General features: G+C 46.6%; 1 protein-coding gene and 1 long non-coding RNA gene across 5 annotated transcripts in view; one reads left to right on the top strand and one right to left on the bottom strand.

The window, feature by feature from the left end:
- LOC134909997 (uncharacterized) overlaps positions 1–1,945 on the bottom strand; it is a 56,285-nt gene extending 54,340 nt beyond the window's left edge. The window contains exon 1 of one of the 2 annotated variants that reach the window (XR_010176081.1): positions 1,825–1,945. This is a non-coding gene — a long non-coding RNA (uncharacterized LOC134909997). Of the gene's footprint in view, positions 1–1,224; positions 1,574–1,824 lie in introns of those variants that run through there. The other variant, XR_010176080.1, reaches the window with a different exon arrangement.
- The window catches only part of LATS1 (large tumor suppressor kinase 1), an 81,516-nt gene continuing 64,743 nt past the window's right edge, over positions 1,883–18,655 (top strand). The window contains exons 1-2 of one of the 3 annotated variants that reach the window (XM_063917516.1): positions 1,883–2,086; positions 5,255–5,724. In XM_063917516.1, coding sequence (XP_063773586.1) covers positions 5,380–5,724 — 345 coding nt within the window. In that variant the 5' untranslated portion in view covers positions 1,883–2,086; positions 5,255–5,379. Of the gene's footprint in view, positions 2,087–2,140; positions 2,294–5,254; positions 5,725–18,655 lie in introns of those variants that run through there. The other 2 variants (XM_063917514.1, XM_063917515.1) reach the window with 2 other exon arrangements.

Here is an 18,655-nt window from a genome sequence, read left to right as displayed (position 1 = left end):
CTGCTGGGTCCGCTCTGAGAAGCTCCGCCCTCTTCAATGGCGCCGGCTTCCCGCTCTCAAGATGATTATACTGGCCTGGAGGATTTGGCTGACCTGGATCTGCAGACCCCGACATGCAGGAAACGACCAGTGCAGGGTCCGGAGCTGGCCCAGGACGCTTTCCCCCAGCGCCGCACCAAGGTACCGCTGAGCCTTCCAGGAGCGCAGTTAAGACCGCGCTCCTAACCCTCTAGCAGCCCTCTTCACACTGTCCCCCCCGCTTGCAAGGGGGTACAGTGACTCACTCGCCATCTTCAGCTCCTGAGGGGGTGGCGGGTGGCGGCCGGCTGCCGGGGCGAGCGCTCTACTGCGGCGGGGCGCGATCGGACCCCTCTGAAGCTAGTGCCCAGTCAGCGGGAACAGTGGCTTAAGACCCCGCAGGGCAGACACTGCTCTTCCCCCCTCAGTCCCACACTGCAGGGAGGCTGTCGCCAACAGCCTCCCTGTAAAATAAAAAAGGAAAAGGAAGAAATATACTCTTTTACTAATAGAACTCAGTAGAGCTCCCCTAGCTGTGACCGGCTCCTCCGGGCACATTTTCTAAACTGAGTCTGGTAGGAGGGGCATAGAGGGAGGAGCCATCTCACACTATTAAACTCTTAAAGTGCCAATGGCTCCTGGTGGACCCGTCTATACCCCATGGTACTAATATGGACCCCAGCATCCTCTAGGACATTAGAGAAATATACCGGTGTAAAAACAACATGTCACATGAGACAAAAGACATTAACTGGTAGATCCACCCTCATGAAATAACAAAAGTGGTGGCTGATTACCGGCTCCCGGTGAGAACTGACTTGCGTCAGTTCTTAAGCGCTTAAAACTCCAGATTTTCTCGCCCAGCTGCAGCAAGGGGATTTTCTGGTTTCAGTACTCACCCGGGTATTGGCTCAGTTTACGAACATCAGTATCTGCATGCAGGGGGTCTAGAAGCAGAGAGCGTTCCGACCCTCCCTCGGTCTTTCTCAAGGTCAGCTTCAATGTGAATTGACAGGCTGCAGCATTTGGGGGCAGCCTGTCCGCACACACCTAATGGTAGTGCCTCTTATGCCCCAGGAGTGATGCCCCTTATACACTGCAGTGGCCTCTATAGTAGTACCCACAGTAGCAATGAACCCTTATAATAGTGCCCCCTGACTGTAGTAGTGCCCATTACACACATTAAAAATACAACACAATACTTACCTTAAAGCCCCGCTCCTGCATCCGATCACTGCTGTCCGTCTGCCCGCTCCTCTGAACTATGGGAGAGACGTCATGACATATCTCCCATAGTGCACACTGCGAGAGTCCGAAGCCGGAGCTCAGAAGTGAACTCCTTCCTCTGCCTGCTGCTGTGGGGAAGAACCCGTGTGCCAACTGATAACAAAATTTCAGCGGATACCTGGCACCTCTCTGCGGCACCAGACTGACAATCATGAGTTAAGTGGGCCAGATGAGGCAGAACTGAATCTATCTCCAAATGGAACTGAAAGAACGCAGTTCCGCCCCACTTTAATCCCTGCTGAGCAGTGTGTGGCATGCTGCAGCTAATTCCCGGGGAAGGAAGCCAGGACCTATATTACATACAATTTTACATGTATGTTCATATGTCCTAACCAGCTCCCCCCTGCAGCCTTGGACGGTACTGCAACCCATACCTCGCAGCGGTCACAGCTCCTAACACATCTTTGCGGCAGTCGCACCTAAGCAAGACTATTCTTAAAACCTGGAATTTTCCTCCATCTGCGACGATCTCCAACCAATAATAGGCTCATACTGAACTGATACGTTGTGTTTTAGTACCTGCTATAGCAGCTATACAGTGATATACATACAGAGCAGACACAGGTAGAGACAGTCGAGAAAGAAATGGAGAAACGCTGCAGCTTCGAATCCTATACGGCGTGATGACGTAGGTGGGCGGGGCACGTTAGCCGGCGGGTGACAGGGGGACGAACCGGAGCGAGAGAGGAAAAAAAAACAGCAACATCCGGAAACCTAGCAGGCACAGGAGTGAGGCGCAAAATGGCCGCCCGGAACTAAGCCGGAGCCGCAGAAGTTTGAGGTGAGTGAGTGATCCCACCGATGACGCGCGGCACCTAGGAGGTGCGGGCAGGGACCGGGCAGTGGCGGAGCAGCCGCTGGAGCTATTACATTGTCATGTGATGGGTACAAACATCGCACGAGCTTGTGGCGGCCCATGTTCCGGAGAGAGGTGGCCGGGACCCGGGTAGTGTATGACAGGGAGGAGGTGGGTTGCCTGCCTGTAGAGGTGAGCGCCCTGGTTCTCTCCCCCAGCTGCAATGCGGGACCCCAGCCCGTGCTCCTGGTGTTACTCAGGCTTCCAATAACTTTATTAGTAGTTCTATCAACGCAAGCACACGCTCGGAACAAAGAGGCCGGGCGGAGAGGCAGTGTCCGGGAGCCAGCGCTGATACGTGGACGTGATGACGACATGAGGCCGCAGCGGCGGCACACAGATTAGCAGCGGGCGAGTGCCGCCTGTCATCCCTCAGCTGCTGCGCTATCCCCGGCCCGACGCTCACAGCTGTCATGCAGGCAGCAGCCCCGAGTCACAGCGCTCCCCGCCCTAGCTTGCTGCATGTAAATACAGCTGTTGCGGAGCAAGCTGCGCGAGGGGGGCGGGGTGTGGTATTACTGCTGCTACAGTATGGGCAAAAACGAGAGGCTCTGCTGCTCTTCCCAACTCTGGGAGAGTTATTAAAAACGTTTGTTGATAAATGAGAATCCATCAGTTTGAATGAATAAAACATTTCGTAGACCCAGGCCGTTATTCTTCCTCTACCAACCTTTACGGCTAGGGTTGGTTCTAAATCGGAGTGGGAGAAGGGACCTTCTGATGTCACTAGGGGATGAGACACGTCACCAGGGGGAGGAGCTACGGCCGAACAGGGTACCCGAAAAGTACCCTCACGGGCTCGGTGGCTCGCTCCACTTTGCTCGCCACCGGGTTAATAGTTGGTGGCGTGGATAGTAGAGGAACTATCCAGATGGCCTAGCTCCTCCTGCTTGTGTCGTGGCTCCTCCCCCTGACGTAAAAGGTCCCTTAGGCCACTTGAATCTAGCATCTACCTTACAGGGCTAGCGGTGCGTGTATTGGACAGGAAGCGTTATCGCACCCTGATGAAATTCACCCCAGCCCACCTAGTGGCCACCTGCATCTCCCCCTCAAAGAGATGGTGTTGGGAGGGGGTGTTTGCAGGTTAGGGGACTCTTGGCTGAAACTTTGCCTAGGGTTTAGAGAGACCTTGCATTGGCTCTGGCTGTGTCATATAAATAAGCATTTAGTAATAATGTGTTCTCCATTGCTGAATGTGCACATCCTCAGACAAGGTGGGAGGTATAATTGAGTCTTCCGGATCCCTCCCCGATAGCAGCCACTTGCAGTTTGGGAGGATACTGCCACACTGGAGACAAGTAGGGAGAGATTATAGCCTCCTCACATGGTATGCAGGTAAATCCAGGGGTCTGGGAGTCAAGGTCGACACCACTTAGGTTGACTTGACACACCTTAGATCAACATGGATGAAAGGTTGACATGAACGAGGTCGACATGGAAAAAGGTCGACATGAGTTTTTTATGTTTATTTTTGTATCGTTTTCTTTGTCCTGTGACCGGGAACCCCAATTAGTGCACCGTGTCCCCTCGCGTGGCTCGCTTCCCTCCCCATGCTTTGGGCAAGGTGCCTCGCTCTGCTACCGCTGCACTCAGCACAGGTTACCGTTCCCAATTGTAGTCCACGTGGTTCGTAAAGTATGAAAAAGTTAAAAAAATGAAGAAAAAATGTGAAAATCTCACGCCGACCTTTTCCCATGTCGACCTATTTATGGTGTCGACCTGGAGTCCGGATACCAAATCCAGAACCGTCCCCTGTGATGGCTGTCATGGGTGATGGGTGTTTCAGCCAATCACCACGCTGTAAACGGGTTACCCGGGTCGAATGACCTGGGTAACCTGTTTCTACTGCAAGTCACCCAGGTCTTTCCCGGTCAAAACCCTGCTAGGTACCCTTTTCCACTGACAAAAATCCCTGGTTGGTGTGTGTTCATGTGCAAAAACACAGGAATTTCATGTCAGTGGAAAAGGGGTTTTATTTGGATTTAGGTAAGTGTCTGGGTGCCCTTCTGTGTAAGGGTTTGGAAAAGTTTGAGTGTATTGCTTGGAACTTCTAGAAATGGTTTTGGCCTTACATTTGTATGATAACCTGCAATCAAATGAAGTAAACAATTCATATTTTATTACTTCTGTGGTTTTTTTTTTTTTTTGTATTAATATTTCATGATTTTGTAGCAAAATCTTAGTCTATGTAAAGCACACATTTTCTCTTCTAGCAGGATATTAAAGTCACTAATGTTATCGGGTTTGCCTAGCAGCTGTGCAGTTATTGTTTGCAGCTACACTAGAGTGGTGTCCTAAAGTCTGGGCAGCATGGGACTTCTGTATGGATTTGCAGTCATTTAGCTGTGCAAACAAAGGTCACACCTCTTATTTTTTTTTTTTTACTTAATCACTTATTCAAGCAAGTGGTGCATATAACAGAATTGGCATACAGAAGTCTACATCGCCCAGTGAAATAGTTATTTCACATTATTATTGGGGGCACTGGGTATAATTAATGCAGCAAAGAGTTTGGGCACTTTCAAAATAACAGCACTAACTCTGGCTCCTTACCCTCTGTAACCTGACTGGGACCGGGTGCTGAGCTATTTCGTTTGTAGTTAGGAGCCGGGTGCGCTTTCCGAGCTGCCTCTGCTGCCTTTTTCACGTTTCTTTTAATACTTAATTTATTTTTAATTATTTTGACAAAAGGCATCTCCTGGTTATTTAGGGAGTGCCTAGAGCGGGCTGTTAAGTAACCAGAAAGATCTTTTACACACTGGAAGCCTGTCTCCTCCGTGGGCTACTAAGAGTGCTTGGCCACTAACTGAGTTTCAACATATGTTTTGGTGCTCAGATCAGGATACTTTTACACATAGCCACAAGTCTGTTACTGTAATTTGTTAGTTCAGTTGATTAAAAAAAAGTGTCTAGTTTTCCATTTTATTTGTTGCCTGCTCCAGTTTTGTTACCTGTTCTTGGAACGTATTTGAAACGATCTGTAATATGGAAGAAATATAATTTCCTATTGGTTACTGGATGAAATTTATTTTTGAGCAGCATTATCATGTACATTTGTCATGCTAATTTAGTATGTTTTGTTTAACATTGCAGGTCCATTGTGATGGTTGATTTCTTTACAAGCGAACGGCTGTCCTAAGAACGATCTTCCACAACAAAGTCTTAACTGTCTGTTTAGCATCGTCTCTGGAAGAAGTTGCACAGATACATGTGTTTTAATGAAGAGGGGGGAGAAACCCGAGGGATACAGGCAAATGAGGCCCAAAACATTCCCAGCAAGCAATTATCCTGGCAATAGCAGGCAGATGCTGCTGGAAATCCGCGAAAGTCTCCGCCATCTGCCCAAACCATCTGATGTGGTGAAGACTGAGCAAGGGCCAGCCAAATCGGAGGATCCCAGGCAGGGACGTAATCCTCCCAAGTTTGTCACATATCACAAGGCTTTGGCTGAGATTCGGAACTCCTTGCAGCCTTTTGCCAACGTGACAAGTACATCCCAGAGAGGAGGGAATGAAGTCAACAGAAAGATGCTTCATGACCTACAGAGTGCTGGGTTTGATGAGGTAAGCCTTGTTATGACCGTGACAGGCATTGGAATCACATCATCTATATGTCAATGAAAACTTCATTAGTTGCTGAAATAATATCCAAAGTGTCAGTGTAAATGACAGTCTTCATTCAGATTAATGTATTTTACTGTTTAGCTCACTATTATCCTGACATGGTCTTGACAGTGGTTTATCAGAAATTAGATGTTGATCTTCCTTTGAAAGGTAGTGTGGTTTTAATTATCTTGACTGATGTTTTATATCCTGAAGTGTCCCAAGAGCATTTGGATCCAATAGTCTTTTTTTTGTCTTTATTTTCACTATAGCAGTGATCGCAAAAATGCGCTATAGCGCGTATTTTACCTGAAATTGAGGACCAGTGACGCGCTGCATTGTGATTGGCTATAAGTTTAATGAATGGTGTCCTCCTTGCCTGGCTGCAGAGAGGATTATAAAAGTGAAGGAGGAGCCAATCGGGCAAGGGAGGGAGACATCATTCATTAAACCTGTGGCTGTCTGAGGAGGACGCCCCCCCCTACGTCTAGTGGCAGTGAGGATTGCGGTGCGGTGCGCGACAGGCAGGCGGGCTGCTATATGCTGAGATCTGAAGTCTGCAGGGGACCTGGCGGCGTCTATCCCGCTGCAGTGAGCTGGGGACCGGAGACTTCCTGCACGCTGCCTCGTGCATCTGCTAGGGGACCTGGCCTTGCTGTCATCAGAGTACTGTCGCCGGGACGCCCACGCGGGTGACGTACTGCTCTGCTGGCTGGGAGTGCAGACTGCTGCTGCTGGGCTCCGTGACAAGGTGCGGCTGCATCTCTCCTGCCTAGCCTGCCTGTGCTCCATTCAAGCTTTCTAGGAGCTGCCACAAACACACACTACAGCCGAGGTGGTGGTGAGTTCCGGGGGTCAGATTGTGTGGACACGTAGTGCCAAGGTTGATGCTAGATTCAAGTGTCCTAAGGGGGAGGAGCCATGACACAAGGGGGGGGAGCTATGCCAGCGGGATAGTTCCTCTACAATCCACGCCACCAACTAATACCTTTAGTAATCGGGTGGCGAGCCACCGAGCCCGCGAGGGTACTTTTCGGGTAACCTGTTCGGCCGTAGCTTCTCCCCCTGTTGACGTGTCTCCTCCCCTAGTGACGTTGGAAGGTCCCTTCTCCCTCTCCGATTTAGAACCAACCGTAGTGCCAATCATACGCACTCCCCACAACATGTTCACAGTGCCCATTATACACACACCCATCTGATACCCCCTCCACTGACACCCACTGTGTCTGTGGACGACAACTGGGGGTTCGAGATGGTGGCTACAATGTGTATAATGCGCTCTACCTGGTGCAATGTGTATAATGCGCTTTACCTGGTGCAATGTGTCTAAGTGTTCTTCCTGGTGCAATGTTTCTGGGGGTTCGAGATGGTGGCTACAATGTGTATAATGCGCTCTACCTGGTGCAATGTGTATAATGCGCTTTACCTGGTGCAATGTGTCTATGTGTTCTTCCTGGTGCAATGTTTATATGTTCTCAACCTGGCGCATTGTGTATAACGTGCTCTACCGGGCACATTGTGTATAACGTGCTCCACCGGGCGCATTGTGTATAACGTGCTCCACCGGGCGCATTGTGTATAACGTGCTCCACCGGGCGCATTGTGAATAACGTGCTCCACCGGGCGCATTGTGAATAACGTGCTCCACCGGGCGCATTGTGAATAACGTGCTCCACCGGGCGCATTGTGAATAACGTGCTCCACCGGGCGCATTGTGAATAACGTGCTCCACCGGGCGCATTGTGAATAACGTGCTCCACCGGGCGCATTGTGAATAACGTGCTCCACCGGGCGCATTGTGAATAACGTGCTCCACCGGGCGCAATGTGTATAACGCGCTCTACCTGGTGCAATGTGCATATTGTTTTCTACCTGGTGCAATTTGTATAAGTCCTCTACCTGGAGCAAAGTGTATAACGCGCTGTACCTGGCGCAGTGTGCATAGGAGGTTCTACCTGGTGCAATGTGTATAAGCGGCACTACTGTGTGGTGTAATGTGAATTGGCACTATTATGTGGCCATGCCCCTTCCCCGTGAAGCCACGCCCCTAAAATTTTGTGGCGCGCACTGCCTATACTTTACCTTCTGGGAGGTGGAACACCAATTCACGTTCTGCCTAAGGGCACCAAAATGTCTAGTTATACCTCTGGTGCAGGGTGTCCTGCATGCTACACAGCCCAGGAGCATTGTCACCCCCCCCCCCCCCCTTGCAACACTTTTGTAGTGTCCAAACAAGATTAAGATGGATAAGAACCTTCATTCCGATGGGACCCAGAAAAAGACCGGTAGGACCCCAATTTTTAAAAGTGAGGGGTCCCTGGGAGCCACTTATTTTTTTGGCTCAGCGCGATCACTGCTATAGTTTATAATGCTTCATCCTAAATTGCCTGTCTATTAACCTGAACTGAGTTCTGAAACAAAAGAGAAGAAAAACGGCTTAAATCCAGCTGCCCATTTTATTTATTTATTCATTAAGAACGACCTTTTTCTGAATGCAAGGGCATGAAATACATTTAGAGTTATAAATCCTTTTAAGAATTGTCATGACTCGGTTGATATTTGCATTTCTTAATTTCTACTTTTGTTGTGACATAAAGCACTTGTCAATTAGATTTCTGTAGGAGCATTCAGCTGTCCCATTTGTACTTTCATAACACCTTAGCTTTAGGCTGATGAAAATAATTTCTCATTTATCCTAATAGGGGACAATGAAACAACTGAAGTTTATAGTGGGCGGTAAGATGCTGGGCGCTTAAAACTCCTTCTAAAAACACCAGTTCCTTCCCCTGTAAACCCCCACAGACTCCCGGGGACTTTTTGGGGGTTTTCAAATGCCTGAAGGAGCAGTGTGCTTCTTTTAATGGAACTAAAACTTTGCATCGAAAAAGTGGTCTTGCAGATGAGGGGGAGCCTGCATGGCAGCCCTGAAGTAGGCATAGTGAGTCAGCAGTGCCATCCATGTACACCACCTCCTCCTTGATATGAAGGGTCCTATCAGACTTTTAAAGTGAAGGTATACCTACAACGGGTAGACACAAGGTGGATGCTGGCCTGAAGAGAAACGGTAGGATCATGTTATGAAAAGAGCAGTTCATTCAAGATGTGGAGAATTGGAAAGCAGACTTTCTCCTCATTCTTGAGGAATGGTCTCTACACCAGGATATCTTGCGACAGCTAATGGATAAATAGGGTCAGCTAGCCACCATTGAGCAGCAACTTGTTTGAACACACAAGGCTCAAGTTAATTACAGGTGTTGTTGATGGAGTAAGTAGGTTTCCATCAAATGTATCTCTTTCCTCTGGTAGCAATGTCTCTGCAAGTTCTAAAAAAAAAAAAAAAAAGTGGCTTCAGATAGATTTAGAAGATCTTGATACACGGACACTTTCAGCATAATTTACTAAGCCTTCCAAGACTTTTACTGGAAGTGCAGACTTTTTTTTTTACAGGGGGTGATGCATGTGCACCTTCCACACATCCAACCAGCAGTGCCTTGGGATCTCAGACGCTCCTTATTTTTGAACTTTTTGGTTTTAGTGAATTTGAAGTTCCTTAGCTGGAAAACTAGCTTCCTCTTGGCTAGTTTCGCAACTGGGGTTCTATCTTGCGAGTCTTCTGTTTGTTTTTATTGTTTCATAAATACATGGACTAAGCCTTCTTTCAGCCAAAAGTGGTCTTTAAGTTCCATCTTAATTAGAGAATTGTATTTCTACCGGGATAAGTCTCCAGGTGAAAACTGCTCTCTTCAAACTCTGGATCTGGTCAAGGCCTTAAGACCTGCGTACATAGGACCTATTCAGAGCAGCAAATTTGTTAGCAGTTGGGCAAAACCATGTGAACTACAGCGGTGGGGGCAGATATAACATGTGTAGAGAGGGTTACATTTGGGTGGGGGTGTGTTCAAACTGAAATATAAATTGCAGTGTAAAAATAAAGCAGCCAGTATTTACCCTGCACAGAAACAAAATAACCCACCCAACTCTAACTCTCTCGGCACATGTTATATCTGCCCCCCCCCCCCCCCCCCCTGCAGTGCACATTGTTTTGCCCAACTGCTAACAAATTTGCTGCTGCGATCAACTGTGAATTACCCCCATAGAACCATGGAAGTGCCCATGACTGAGTACCTTTTTGTCATCTAAAATGCCCATAACAGCGGTTAGCAAGCTACCAAGCATACCATTGCCAGATGGATTACTAATTTCTACAGCGGGGTATATTGGGTTCCACTGGGATAACATCGGAATTTCTACGAGGCACCAACAGGCTAAAAGCTTTGACTGTTCCGAAGATGCTCAGCGCCGCTTCCTCTGTAACCCCGCCTCCGTGCACAGGAGCTCAGTTTGTAAGTTGGTGCCCTGCAGGCAGGACACTTAATGGGCAGGGTTGCTCCAGCAGCCCTGAAAAGAGCTTTTAAAAGAAGATAGAAGACTTCAAGGGCTGCAGCATAGGCACTCTTAGTGCTAGATGTCATTTTGACATTTCATGCTGCAGCTCCATCACCTCCCCTGGCGGCGCTGTATACTCCAGCATCCTGGTTGCCGGGTACTTACAGCGGAGTGCTCCAGTTTTTCACATCAGGCACACACACTCGCCGCAGCTCTCCGGGATCGCGTGGCCGCATCAAGGGAGGACTTAAGAGGGTCCCCCAGGCGGGACCCGCTGCAAATCGCAATCCGGCGCGGCCATTAGGAGACGGTCCGCGTGCACTGGCGTGAACACTGTGTTGGTACAGGGACCCCACTAGACCACCAGGGCAGGGTCGGCTTCTCCTCTAATCCGTTTTATTGAGGCCCACAGTACCCGGTGGTGAAGTCCAGCAAGGGGATAAGGCTCTGACCTGTAGCCCCTCCCCCAGCCCCAGGGCGCCATTTACAGTAAATATTCCCGCCCTGGAGCTGCATCCCCCCTCTTCTCCTCCCCCCCCCCCCCCCCCTTCCCCTCTCTCTCCGTTTGGGCGCCATAACTACATGCTGAGCTGATTCTGGGACTTCATGGGCAAAGTCTCCTCTGTAAAGCCGCCTGCATCATCAGCGCTGTACATTTTACAGGACACTTAACTAACACTGTCAAAAGACATGTAGATTACTTAAGAGACAGTGCATTACTACAGAGCTATTTAGTACAAGTCCCCTGCGATATACATCCAGTCTTTACTGTGCATTGATATATCTATACGCCCATATAGCTTTTACTTAGTACTACTTAGTATTACTGGTCCAGTGCAGTTTTATTGTTTATCATAATTCTGCATTGTACATGTGACTGTGTGTGTGCATATAGCTGCTGTGTGATATCTCCTTCGTGTATCTCACTCATACTGCTATCCCTATATTCTGTACCCTGAGGGGGGCTAAGTGCATCAGGGTTATTATTTGATATAAGTATTTCATAGGATATACTTATTTTGTATTTCTCTAACGTCCTAGTGGATGCTGGGGACTCCGTAAGGACCATGGGGAATAGACGGGCTCCGCAGGAGACAGGGCACTTTATGAAAGAATTAGGACTACTGGTGTGCACTGGCTCCTCCCTCTAAGCCCCTCCTCCAGACCTCAGTTAGAATCTGTGCCCGGAAGGAGCTGGGTGCATTTTAGTGAGCTCTCCTGAGCTTGCTATTAAGAAAGTATTTTAGTTAGGTTTTTTTATTTTCAGAGAGCTTCTGCTGGCAACAGACTCTCTGCTACGTGGGACTGAGGGGAGAGAAGCAAACCTACTAACTGCGGCGAGGTTGCGATTCTTAGGCTACTGGACACCATTAGCTCCAGAGGGATCGAACACAGGAACCTAACCTTGGTCGTTCGTTCCCTGAGCCGCGCCGCCGTCCCCCTCGCAGAGCCAGAAGACAGAAGCCGGCGGGTTGAAGCAAGAAGACGTCAAAATCGGCGGCAGAAGATTCCTGTCTTCATATCAGGGAGCGCACAGCACTGCAGCTGTGCGCCATTGCTCCCACACTATCCCACACACTCCGGTCACTGTAGGGCGCAGGGAGGGGCGCCCTGGGCAGCAATTGAGTACCTCCCGGCAAAAAGCAGCATATATACAGCTGGGCACTGTAATATGCATGAGCCCCCGCCATTATTTTTACACAAAATCGCGGGACAGAAGCCCGCCGCTGAGGGGGCGGGGCTTCTTCCTCAGCACTCACCAGCGCCATTTTCTCTCCACCGCTCCGCTGAGAGGAAGCTCCCCAGGCTCTCCCCTGCAGAAGAAGAGGGTAAAAAGAGAGGGGGGGCACATAAATTGGCGTAAAAACAATATATACAGCAGCTACTGGGTTAACACTAAGTTACTGTGTGATTCCTGGGTCATATAGCGCTGGGGTGTGTGCTGGCATACTCTCTCTCTGTCTCTCCAAAGGGCCTTGTGGGGGAACTGGCTTCAAATAGAGCATCCCCTGTGTGTGTGGTGTGTCGGTACGTGTGTGTCGACATGTCTGAGGTAAAAGGCTCCCCTAAGGAGGAGATGGAGCAAATATGTGTGTGTGTGTGTGAGGGTGTCTCCGTCGACGACACCTGTTTGGATATGTGTAATTAAGTGCTAAGGTGAATTTATTGCACAAAAGATTAGAGAACAGACAGGAAATCTACCCATGTCTGGCACTCTGTCGCAGAGACCTTCAGTGTCTCTCAATGCTCACTATCCAAAATAATAAACACTGATGTCGACACGGAGATTGACTCCAGTGTCGACTACGATAATGCAAAGTTACAGCCAAAATGGCAGAAAAGTATTCAAAATATGATTATTGTAATAAAAGATGATTTGCATATCACTGATGACTCATCTGTCCCTGACACAAGGGTACACATGTTTAAGGGGAAGAAAGCTGAGGTAAATTTCCCTCCTCTCATGAGGAAAAAGAGCGGGAATCTCCAGACAAGAGACTGCAGTTTCCCACAAAGAATTCTCAGGCAGTATCCTTTCCCCACTAGGGCCAGGATACGATGGGAATCTTCCCCTAGGGTGTCACGTTTGCCCAAAAGGTAACCTGTCGTAACAGCTACTCTCAGGGATCCTGCAGATAGCGTGCACATTCTGGTACACTACTCAGACCGGCGATTGTGTCGGCATGGGTTTATAGCGCTGTGGCAGCATGGACAGGTACCTTTATCAGCAGAGATTGAGACCCTAGTATGTATATAGATATACATATGTATGTGTATATATATATATATATATATATATATATATAATCAAAATAGGTGAAGTGGCACTCACTGAAAATACAAAGTTGTCTGCTGGGGTGTCCAAAATTCTAGAGAAACTTGTTTCCACAAGGTCCCATAGTATATCCAATGTTTAAAGAAGGCACTCACCAGACTGTAGTTGAAATGCAAAAAGGCGTTTATCAAGTTTGACATCAAAATTAATGCATGGTTGGTCGACGTTTCGGTCCTAGCCGGACCTTCTTCCAGACCAGAGTATACAACCGTCACAATCACATATCTAGTGACCAACAAAGTGGAGCTATACATACCCAGCCAAAGCCCGCCCTGCATTCTATGAGCCAATAATAATACTGCTTTAATTAGATATATCATAAATATGACACACATGATCCAGACACTGTGCTTATACATGTATATCCACAATCCATACTGCCAAACAAGTAGATTGTAACTGTATACGAAGCGCTATCCCTCTCCTCACAAGTGCATGTATCGTCGGTGGAACGCACGCCACTGGTGACCCGCATATGACTTCCGCCTCAGTGAACAGACCAGTCACTTCCGGACTCGCGGTCATTCACTGAGGTTACCGTGGAACGCATCGCGTGATTGACACGCAAGGCGCTTCCGCCTGCATGTGTGTTGTTGCTGGGAAGGGCAAAGAGCGCAACGAAACGGAGTAATTGGGAGAAAAAATGACAACAGTAATAAACTGGAGGCATTGAGTGTCAAAAAATGATGTGTGCCACAACAGAAAATAAACTAAAATGAAATAGAATTGCTGACTTAAATTGAGGCGGCTTAGAAAGGTATTAATAGCTCCACATTGTAAATACAATAATGCAATCAATGAAAATATTGATAAGAAAAATAATAACACACTAACACTTAACTATACTAACATAACTAACAATACTTTTAAAAAACATATAAATATATTTATGTGCTATAACTGAAAGGCTACATAGCCATGGTGAATACCCGTGAAATGCAAATAGTATAATGTATCCACATAAGTACGCATTCAAAGGGGAAATATGTATTTAAAGAAAAACACTGAGATGGTTCTGTTCATTCAGTCCCCTTGGTGATACAGTCCCCAGATAATGTATCCAGTATGCTTCTCTTTTTAATAGTAATGTGCCTCTATCACCTCCTCGTAGGAGTGGTGGAATCCAGTCGATCATCATATGCCGCAATGTGGTTACTTGATGTTTGAACTGTAAAAAATGGAGTGCTACAGGTTTATCCGTTTTTCCGCTGGTGAGTGCCAACTGTATTGAGGATCTATGCTGATTGATCCGTTCACGATAAGTTCTAATAGTTTTCCCCACATACATTTTCCCACAGGGGCATGTGAGATAGTAAACCACATGATCCATCAAACAGGTTAAGTGGTATCGCAATTCAATTTTAGTGCCATACAGTGGGTGACTGAAACAGCGTCCAGTTATCATAGCTCTGCAGGTCATGCATTTCAGGCATTTGAAGCAACCTGGGTTCACATTCAGCCATGTAGTACCAGAAGTCGCCAACGGTCGCATGGTGGGTCTCATCAGCATGTCCTTCAAATTGGCACCTCTTTGCACACTTAGCAGAGGTGGTCGGACACCGACCTTCTTGAACTTCGGATCAGTGCTGATCAAGGACCAGTTTTTCTTGATTGATCTTTCCACATTATGTAGGCCAGTATTGCAACTGGTCTTAAATATAATGCGATCGCGGGTCCTGTTTCTATTGCTGACCTTATTCATATGCAGTCTGCGAGCCTTAATCAAACATCTGTCAACCACCGTAGCTGTGTAGCCGCGTTCGATAAATCGCTGTCTGCACTCAAGCAATTGTGTGTCGGCATTGGTCTCATTGGAATTATTTCTTAGAACTCTAAGAAATTGAGAAACTGGTAGATTTGATTTTAAACTATCTGGATGGTGACTAGAGGCCCATAACAAAGTGTTCCGATCCGTAGGCTTACGGTACAAGGTATATTCCAGTATTGATGGTATATCTGGGTTTTTGTATATCGTAATGTCCAGAAAGTTAATGCTAGACTCACTCACTGTTGCAATTAATTTAATTGGACTAGTCAAGGCATTCAGGGTATCCACCATGGTAAAAAACAGTTCGACGGAGCCCCGCCAGACGATGAAGAGATCATCAATGTATCTCTTGTAACATACAATGTGCTCTGCATAATTATGCAAGATGTTTTCGTGTTCATACTTTGCCATGTACAGATTGGCGAACCCCGGGGCTAAATTCGAACCCATAGCGGTGCCCGCCAACTGTACATAGTATTCATCCTGATATTGAAAATAGTTGCATTTAAGAACCAATCTGATCAAACTCAAGATAAATTCAATGGGTGGGCCCTCATACGGTCCCTTCACCAACGCCTCCCTCACAGCATCAATTCCCTCTTCATGTGGGATAACCGTGTATAAAGATGTCACATCTAAAGTGACCAATACACAGGTAGATACATCATCAGTAATGAGAGCCAATGTCCTCAGGAGATCGCTTGTGTCTCGAATATAACTATCCATCGCCTTCACACAGGGTTGAAGAAAATGGTCAACAAACCTGGCCAATGGTTGTAATAGAGATCCTTGTGCCGATATTATCGGCCTCCCTGGTGGTGTGCTTAAGGATTTGTGTACCTTAGGCAAGGTATAAATGATGGGGCAAATAGGATAGGCCACGGATAGATATTCAAAAACCTCATCATTGATCCACATATGTCGTAATGCATGTAACAACAAATCATCAACCTCTTTCTTGAACCTAGGGGTTGGGTTATAGGGGATTTTAAGGTAAGTATTGTTATCAGATAGCTGTTTTCTAATCTCAGCATCATAGTCAACAAAGTTTACAGACAGTGTACCACCGTCCGGGTCGGGAGCCTCATCCTCTTTTTTAGGACCGGGCACCAGAGCTCGGAGAGCCAAAGCTACCACAGGCGACCCCACCCGCGGAGGGGGAGGTTCAAAACCACGAGGACGAGGAGGGAGAGGTTCCCGAACCTAATATTTAATCTCTCTACCCACGTATTATCAGAGGCTGAAACCTCCCTGCTAAGTAAGGGTTTATCTTTTGTGCCCACCTGCCACTTTAAGTCTTTTGATTGGTCAATTCAAAGATATAAAATGGGTCGCCAATTACGACTTAGAGAATTTTTTGATAATAAATTTATCAATAATCAATCACAGCCTGAATTACGATCATTTAGTAAGTTTAAAAACACCAGTAAATTCGATCCTGTCTCTAATAATGCGAGTTTAAAAACCTTTTTACAAGTGATTGACAACGATGTGTCACTAAACAGCAATGATAATAAGGGACACTCTAATTTAACCAAGAGTGAGTGGCAAGCGTTGAGAGATCTCAAACGCAACACTAATTTGGTTATTAGGAATGCGGATAAGGGGGGAGCAGTGGTTCTCCAAGACTTTGTTGACTATGATGCTGAGATTAGAAAACAGCTATCTGATAACAATACTTACCTTAAAATCCCCTATAACCCAACCCCTAGGTTCAAGAAAGAGGTTGATGATTTGTTGTTACATGCATTACGACATATGTGGATCAATGATGAGGTTTTTGAATATCTATCCGTGGCCTATCCTATTTGCCCCATCATTTATACCTTGCCTAAGGTACACAAATCCTTAAGCACACCACCAGGGAGGCCGATAATATCGGCACAAGGATCTCTATTACAACCATTGGCCAGGTTTGTTGACCATTTTCTTCAACCCTGTGTGAAGGCGATGGATAGTTATATTCGAGACACAAGCGATCTCCTGAGGACATTGGCTCTCATTACTGATGATGTATCTACCTGTGTATTGGTCACTTTAGATGTGACATCTTTATACACGGTTATCCCACATGAAGAGGGAATTGATGCTGTGAGGGAGGCGTTGGTGAAGGGACCGTATGAGGGCCCACCCATTGAATTTATCTTGAGTTTGATCAGATTGGTTCTTAAATGCAACTATTTTCAATATCAGGATGAATACTATGTACAGTTGGCGGGCACCGCTATGGGTTCGAATTTAGCCCCGGGGTTCGCCAATCTGTACATGGCAAAGTATGAACACGAAAACATCTTGCATAATTATGCAGAGCACATTGTATGTTACAAGAGATACATTGATGATCTCTTCATCGTCTGGCGGGGCTCCGTCGAACTGTTTTTTACCATGGTGGATACCCTGAATGCCTTGACTAGTCCAATTAAATTAATTGCAACAGTGAGTGAGTCTAGCATTAACTTTCTGGACATTACGATATACAAAAACCCAGATATACCATCAATACTGGAATATACCTTGTACCGTAAGCCTACGGATCGGAACACTTTGTTATGGGCCTCTAGTCACCATCCAGATAGTTTAAAATCAAATCTACCAGTTTCTCAATTTCTTAGAGTTCTAAGAAATAATTCCAATGAGACCAATGCCGACACACAATTGCTTGAGTGCAGACAGCGATTTATCGAACGCGGCTACACAGCTACGGTGGTTGACAGATGTTTGATTAAGGCTCGCAGACTGCATATGAATAAGGTCAGCAATAGAAACAGGACCCGCGATCGCATTATATTTAAGACCAGTTGCAATACTGGCCTACATAATGTGGAAAGATCAATCAAGAAAAACTGGTCCTTGATCAGCACTGATCCGAAGTTCAAGAAGGTCGGTGTCCGACCACCTCTGCTAAGTGTGCAAAGAGGTGCCAATTTGAAGGACATGCTGATGAGACCCACCATGCGACCGTTGGCGACTTCTGGTACTACATGGCTGAATGTGAACCCAGGTTGCTTCAAATGCCTGAAATGCATGACCTGCAGAGCTATGATAACTGGACGCTGTTTCAGTCACCCACTGTATGGCACTAAAATTGAATTGCGATACCACTTAACCTGTTTGATGGATCATGTGGTTTACTATCTCACATGCCCCTGTGGGAAAATGTATGTGGGGAAAACTATTAGAACTTATCGTGAACGGATCAATCAGCATAGATCCTCAATACAGTTGGCACTCACCAGCGGAAAAACGGATAAACCTGTAGCACTCCATTTTTTACAGTTCAAACATCAAGTAACCACATTGCGGCATATGATGATCGACTGGATTCCACCACTCCTACGAGGAGGTGATAGAGGCACATTACTATTAAAAAGAGAAGCATACTGGATACATTATCTGGGGACTGTATCACCAAGGGGACTGAATGAACAGAACCATCTCAGTGTTTTTCTTTAAATACATATTTCCCCTTTGAATGCGTACTTATGTGGATACATTATACTATTTGCATTTCACGGGTATTCACCATGGCTATGTAGCCTTTCAGTTATAGCACATAAATATATTTATATGTTTTTTAAAAGTATTGTTAGTTATGTTAGTATAGTTAAGTGTTAGTGTGTTATTATTTTTCTTATCAATATTTTCATTGATTGCATTATTGTATTTACAATGTGGAGCTATTAATACCTTTCTAAGCCGCCTCAATTTAAGTCAGCAATTCTATTTCATTTTAGTTTATTTTCTGTTGTGGCACACATCATTTTTTGACACTCAATGCCTCCAGTTTATTACTGTTGTCATTTTTTCTCCCAATTACTCCGTTTCGTTGCGCTCTTTGCCCTTCCCAGCAACAACACACATGCAGGCGGAAGCGCCTTGCGTGTCAATCACGCGATGCGTTC

Source organism: Pseudophryne corroboree, chromosome 4, assembly GCF_028390025.1.
Source record: "Pseudophryne corroboree isolate aPseCor3 chromosome 4, aPseCor3.hap2, whole genome shotgun sequence".
NCBI classification, from domain to species: Eukaryota; Metazoa; Chordata; class Amphibia; order Anura; family Myobatrachidae; genus Pseudophryne; species Pseudophryne corroboree.
The sequence above is the reverse complement of the archived record's forward strand: the minus strand, read 5'-3'. Positions and strand labels throughout refer to the sequence as shown.